The 7,500-nt window shown below is 38.2% G+C and overlaps 1 protein-coding gene across 5 annotated transcripts in view; it reads left to right on the top strand.

Annotated features, from left to right (window-relative positions):
• taok3a (TAO kinase 3a) overlaps positions 1 to 7,500 on the top strand; it is a 70,284-nt gene that overhangs the window by 49,687 nt on the left and 13,097 nt on the right. For all 5 annotated transcript variants that reach the window (XM_086206826.1, XM_086206823.1, XM_086206824.1 and 2 more), the window contains 3 exons: positions 2,250 to 2,417; positions 3,339 to 3,536; positions 5,073 to 5,198. In XM_086206826.1, coding sequence (XP_086062952.1) covers positions 2,250 to 2,417; positions 3,339 to 3,536; positions 5,073 to 5,198 — 492 coding nt within the window. The remainder of the gene's footprint in view (positions 1 to 2,249; positions 2,418 to 3,338; positions 3,537 to 5,072; positions 5,199 to 7,500) is intronic.

Below are 7,500 nucleotides of genomic sequence, written 5' to 3'. Positions count from 1 at the left end.
TGTTTAGCCGGACCATCATTTATTTTTCAACAGGACAACGACCCCAAATACACCTTCAGGCTGTGTAAGGGCTATTTGACCAAGAAGGAGAGTGATGGAGTGCTGCGCCAGATGACCTGGCCTCCACAGTCACCTGACCTAAACACAATCAAGATGGTTTGGGATGAGATGAACCACAGAGTGAAGACAAAAGGGCCAACAGGTGCTCACCATCTCTGGGAACTCCTTCAAGAATGTTGGAAAACCATTTCAGGTGACGACCTCATGAAGCTCATTGAGAGAAGAGTGAGCAAAGCAGTAACCAAAGCAAAGAGTGGCTGTTTTGAAGAATCTAAAATATAAAACGTGTTTTGAGTTATTTCACACTTTTTTGTTTACTACATAATTCCATATGTGCTCATTCATCATTTTGATGCCTTCAGTGAGAATCTACAATGTGAATCGTAAAGAAAATAAATTAAATGAGAAGGTGTGTTCAAACTTTTGACTTGTAGTTTGTGTGTACAGTATAGCTATCTATCTACCTATCTATCTATCTATCTATCTATCTACAGGTATCTATCTATCTATCTATCATCTATCTATCTATGATGTGTGTGTATAGATGTGTGTGCATGTATAGATATGTATATGTATATCTGTACATATGTGTGTGTATATACACACACATATATCTGTATATATGCGTGTGTATATGTATCTATATATACGTATACATACACACATCTATATGTATATAGATATGTGTATATATGTGTGTATATACACAAACAAATGTATACATATATTTACACACATATATGTAGCTTGCTAGCTAGCTATATAATGTGTATATATGCATATACGTGTGTATATGCATATACATGTATATATGTATATGTATATATATGTATATATGTATGTATGTGTGTATGTATGTATTTTATATATATATATATATATATATATATATATATATATATATATATATATATATATATATATATAATATAATATTCTGTGACTTGTGACTGAAAAGACAGTTATTGGAAGCCTAGCGTAGAGAACATCTTGTTTATTTTTATTTCATCTTACAGGGAAGCAAATGGCTAGAAATTACGGAACTAAAATCGGCTACATGTACACCACCCTTAGTCCACATTCTCACCCCTAACCCACCAGCCCCACCCACCAGTGTGACCAGCTGCTGGTTATGTAACACAAAGTAAATAATTACATAAATGCGTAATACTTCATCCTCCACCAAATTTCACCTAAAAAAAAAATACAGCAAGTTGTGTCACTCACAGTAGAATTGATTATGTTTCAGAGCAGTGATCAAAAATGACTTTATCTGGAGAAAAATGTGTATTCATCCATACCATACCCAGCCTTTACAGAATGATAATGCTCTACAACTTGCCTACATACTGTATAACTATGTCCAAAGACTCCTTGGTTAAATAATTTTGTCCCAAAATATCAAGGGCTCTAAAATAAGGCATTTATATTTGTCCCATACATTCTATTATTCATTAATTATTTTTCCTAATTCACATTTTAGTTTCCCCGTTTCTTAGTCTTGAAGATAAAACTAAATCGAACAGATAGAATAGTTTCTTTCCATGATGGGAATATGACCCAATGGCTGTGGTTTTTCTTGATGTCATTTCATTGGTTCTGTAAATAATGTGATGAAAAGGCAAATATTATTTTGATACAGTTTTCCCCAAAAATATGGTGAGCTGTAGTAATGGAAAAAAATGTTTTAGGGACAATCCCACACATTTCTAATGAGTTCAGTGTAGGTAGGAGCATATGGTGTGCCAAGATGAGCTGAACAACCTACAGGCGCCCTCTAGTGATACTAACAGTTGTGGTGCTAATTGAAATAGTACTCTGAATGAGAGAAGCGTAAAACACTATTCTTGAAGAACAGCAATGTACAATGTGAAAGCAGTGATCTCCTGTGGCTGGAGGAGTTTTGCAGCATATTGTATGTGAATAATTGATTTGGCTATAAATGCACTATAACACAGAGAGAAATTGACTCAGTTTCCAAATTGCTATTCTGAAAAAGACGGTGTTAACCATTTAATGTTTAAGGATTAAGTTCAAGTAGTACCTTTTGATAGCTTCAGATTAAGCAAAAGGGGAGGTTTTTTTTAGGTTCAAAGCCTAATGAACCATCATTCCATAACTTCTTAAAAACCCTTAGATGACATCTAATCTATTAAACTAAACACCTATCTCCCTTTGTCTTTGTCCAGCATGATTTTGTGCGACGGGAACGTTCGCCGCGCATTCTCATCGACCTCATCCAGAGGACAAAGGATGCTGTGCGTGAGTTGGACAATCTGCAGTACCGTAAGATGAAAAAGATCCTCTACCAGGAGAAACACAACGGACCCATGGGAGAAAGCCAGGAGGAGGAGGAGGTGGGAAGAGGGGACAGAGGGGGGCAGATTAAGGCAAAAATAAGGGGGAGTTCCTTGACATAAGAATAAATGATGAGCTTAGAAATAATGAGGTTCATCATGCCAGGTGGCTGCAGGAGCCAAGTAGCTGAAACACTGATGATGACACTGACACTGATTATTTTAACTCCGTTTTCTTCACTGTCACTTAAGAGTGAAGCCTACACATGCTTCTTAATTTATTTAAGGTTTTAGGGTGTAAACCTTTTAGTATTGCTGAGGATTTTTTTCCTTTACAGCCATGTGAACAAAACTAACACATTATAAAACAAACCCACAGCAAAATCACAGACAATAGCATCAGAAAAACAGTAATAAGCTGTCAAACGTGCACAGGTTGCATGCTGCAGTGTACCAGTTGCTTCTGGTTATTTATACAAAGAGTGGGGAAGTTTTTCCCTTCTGAGTCAACATGCAGACCTCTGTGTGCCACTAGCAGATTAGCTCACATTGACAACACAGTGGGGGAGGACCGGGATAGGATACAGATACACAACTTTATCTCAAGTGCCTCAGTAACTGCCCCTCTCAGTTCTGACAAAGTAGCATCGATAGTTGATGACTGCTGACGGCAGTGCAGTGCACTACAGCCACGGTAGCCTTACACCGAGACCAAATTTGCTTTTGTTTACCTGAGCTGAGGCAGCATGAACAGTAATGGACAGCCAGCAGCCACAGTGATATCCTATACTGTTACACAATGCAGCCACCACACCAACCACTTCATGCAAGTGTGTTTAAAGTGAGACATTTTGATGAGGCCTGTCTTTGTATTGAAGAAAATGGAAATCTAAGTATTTACATGTCTATATGATTTCATGTCTTGCAACGGTTCATTTGTCTAAGAATATGCCCACAAATTTGTTTGTTGGTTCTCACCAGGACAGTGAGGCAGCCAGCTGTAAGATGAACAGCCTGGGCAGCAACCACTCCATACCCAGTACCTCGGTTAGCACAGGCAGCCAGAGCAGCAGCGTGAACAGTATGCAGGAGGTGCTGGATGACAGTTGCTCCGACATGACCATGATGCACCCGCAGGATTACAGCAGTACTCTGGACTCTTCCCCACACACCAAGAAGGTAGATGTCTGTGGTAAAGGTGGGAGGGTTTTAGGGAGGTGAAGGGTCAAACCGCTCAAGACCTAGCTGTTCAAACAAACATGGGGAGCAGTGGAATGTATCTCCACAACCCCACTAGATGAGGTCAGGTTAATCAACAGCATCAATCACGCTTCAAATGTGTTTATATGAATTGGTTTAAAACATTGTAACAAGAAGTTCCTGTCTATTTGATGTCCCACTTTGAAAGTCAAAGGTCATTGTAGTATAAAGGAGCAGCATCTTTTCTCCTAACCCAGTATCTCAGCCTCGCTACCCTACAAAAGAGATCAATTTTGGCTGCTCGTATTCAAATCTCAATCTTTTTGTCACTACCTAAAACTCAGTACCATAGGCGAGAAGGTAGAGCATAACCCTCCACTTTATCCGAAGGAATTTCCTTTTTATGGACAGTAATACCTGCTCCAGCATTAGCTCACCTATGCCACCGTATTTCCATGAACTGCAGAAGTACCACCAGGGGTGAGTCTCTAGTTGGGCACCCCTTCAGCAGCTTAAATATTCCAAATTTCAAGCACTCATTCCCTATCGTTTGTGTCTATTAAAAATATATTAAGTACAATTATGGCTAGAATACAACATTATGTGTGTGTGTGCGCGCGTGTGTGTGTATAAATTTAAAATAATCCAAAAAATGCCATAATTGTCTATCATTTACTCGTAGAATCACTTCCTTAAGTAACAACTCGAGGAACTGTCTCAGTTGAAACATCTTCTGGGTTGCTCACACTATTTTCACAAGTATGTGTAATCTCCTCCTCCCCGAAACCATGGAAACCATCGACACAGTCCTCTTACACTGTTTGGCAGATCACTCCAAGTTCATCGCAGACATCGTTCACACTTCAGGAACAAAGGCTGTGTACACATGTCTACAAGCAGCACACACTCCCCCAACATTCCCCCACTTAGAGCTACACACAGGTCGACACAATGTCTGACATTCTCATTGACTACCTCGTATGACTTACAAAATCTGTGAAGAGAGGGCTGCCACTGCTCTGTCATTCTCTTTCTTCATCTTCTCTTTGTATTTTGACAGTGCATGATAAAGGATGTCACTTTTCTGAATAGACAGCCAATGTGGTGTTTCAAGTTCAGGCGTTGAGCTGAGAACAAATGAAACTGACACATATTGTTTTCAAATGCTGATGAAGTTCCTTCCTCACAAGTATCAAGCTTATGGTCCCCGGGCTCCTGGAAATGTTCATCTTACAAATGGGAATCGAATGATATTTCAGCATGTTGGCACAGTTTTAATGAATACTGAAGATTCCTTTTTGAAAGTTTAAATCTGTTACAATAAAAAAACAATAGGGATTTTTTTTTACTTAAAAAGTTGTAGAACAACTGTGAAAAGTTTTAAAAACAGTTTTAACTGATTCAAAATCGATGAATTTGTTCCATCACCCACACTTCAGTTCAAATCACACATGGCACTGTTTATTAATAAATTACTTCTGTTTCTTGGACCATATATCTATGTTCATCTCCCAGGACCATCAATACAACTGGGATGACGGCCTTCACAGGGACCACAGGATGGCCACTTCTGACAAGAACAGAGAGGCCCAAAACTACAAGAACCAGGGCCGCTTTGCTACCATAAAGTCAGCATCATTGGTAAGTTTGACACAACATGTTGTAAAGATTATTAAATACCTGTAAAGCATTCACCATGAAAGCATACAGACCAGTTGACACCTACGTTTTGCAACAAGTTAAGTTGAAACTTGTTATTTATTGGTTACATTCTAAACATTACATTCTAAATCCGGCCAGTCCACACCACTCTTATGTATCACTGAAGATATGAGTTGAGCTGAGAGGGACCACATCACACTGCTGCAATGTTCCCCGTAATTCTTTCATCCTGTCATGAATCGTGGTTGTAATTTGGCCTTTACGTGACCCTGATTCTCACATTTTTATGGACATTTTACACAGTTTAAAGTTTCTTGTATCTTTTGCCATTTTATCAATATCTGTCTTGGTGTTCACCTGTCAAACCTCCAAGTCCAAGTCTTCCCCTCACAACTGATACTTAACTGACTTGGACAATATTAAGCTGCCACCAATCTTGTGATTGTGTTTTGGCTTTGGGTCTACCAGACTTTTCTTTGCCACAGTTTCCTTTCTTTCTCTCTTCAAAGAAACACTTTAAAAGGCTACAAATGGTCTCCGTATTTTTTCAGTTAGATGATGCCAAATATTTCAGAGGGTGTAGTAACGGAGACCTTTTCTGCACTGTTTTTATACAGACACACAGCTTGTAAGAAATCAACAATGTATGCATCAAATTACAAGGCTTCATTCACCTACAATGTTACATATAATCTAGATGTCATTACCCCATTGATCCAAAAGACTCCTAAAGCCCAGAAAATGTAGAGTTTTTTTTTCTCACCTGCAGTTTACAGATGTGCAGATTATCGTCACACAGTTTACAGTTATTGAATGAATTATTGAATTTAAATTATACATGGTGAAATTGCAAGATGCATGAGGAGCTTGAACATGGAGTCTTGATGTGATGTAAGATCTCCATACTGAAGAGCTGTGATGTTGATCTATACAGACATAATCTACAGCCTCAGAAGCTGCTTTTTTTTCTTTTGTGAAGACTCCTTCACTTTTTCTGTATCTTAATTCTCTTTCTTCTCATGGGCACTGTACCTGTCTCTGTATATATTCCAGTTATTTTTCTTCCTACCTGTCCGTCTCTCAGTATTTACGTCTTTGTGTTCCTGTCTCTGGTTTTCAGCCATTCAATGCTCGAGATGCCCATTTCCTTCCTCTTTCCTCTCATTCACCTCACACCTTTTGAAATGTGAGATTTTCCTCTCTTGAACTACTATTCCCCTTTCTTCTTGATACCCTTCATTTCTTTCCTTGCCGCACTTTAAATACATCAGATCTAACTCTATATTCTGAGTTAAGGTGGGGTGTATTTCTCTATTCTATCTTTCTCTCTTTCTCTCTCTCTCTCTGTCGCTCCCTCCTTGTCTGTTGTCATGGAAACAAGCTCTAGTAACTAGTAAGCAGTTGTGCTGTGTGTAAGCTGTGTGTAACCCATCTATAAACCACTGGTGTTAATTGTGAGTCCTCTCTGTGGTCAAGTCTTAAAAGAGACATCAAAGAGCATGAGAAAGGATGGTGTGTGTATATGTGTGTCTGTTGGTTTAGTTTATGCACTCATTTTGCTTTTCCAGTTCCAATACCGATAACTGGGCTTTGGGTAACAACAGATTCACAGTACTTTCCAATACTTGGGTTTAAGGAATAAGCATCATTTTGTCTATCTGGATGAAAACAAGGTCATAATTTTTTGTGTGAGTCACCATCAGCCTCCATATAAATGGTGCTTTCCTAACTTTATAAAATAACATGTTACTCGTAAATGTATAGCTTTTTAATTCCTGAATATATTTATCGTGAAATTAAATTCTGAGACAAACCAACACACCTGAATCAAATAAGAAAAAAATGCAAAGATTTGATTGCAATAAATTAAAAATTAGAGCATAAAAAATGGATAAATAAATTATTCACAAGCAGAATAAACAACTGACTTGGTAAAAATTTAGAATTTGGAATCAGAAACGGTACTCAGAACTCCAGTATGCATGCTTGTGAAAATTGAATAAAACTAGAAGGTATTCAGAGAACTCATACCTCCAATAAGGAGAACTTAGCCAAGCCAAATATAAAAAAAAAAAAGAAGAAGAATTTTTTTGGTATAAAAAAATTTATCTGCACCCAAATTGAATGTGTCCTTCCTTGGCCCATGCTTCAACCCTCCACCAAGTGTTGTGAAAGTCGACCTCTTAGTCTTTGCATTATCCAGCTAAGAGACAAACTTGACGGATATAATTATTACAGAATTTGACTGATATGTCATCAATCATTGTCTGATCAAGGCATC

This window comes from Aulostomus chinensis, chromosome 6, assembly GCF_037954235.1.
Source record: "Aulostomus chinensis isolate RoL2024-O1b breed Wild chromosome 6, RoL_Achi_v1.0, whole genome shotgun sequence".
Lineage (NCBI taxonomy): Eukaryota > Metazoa > Chordata > Actinopteri > Syngnathiformes > Aulostomidae > Aulostomus > Aulostomus chinensis.
Note: the sequence above shows the minus strand (reverse complement) of the source record. Positions and strands in the feature narration are given on the sequence as shown.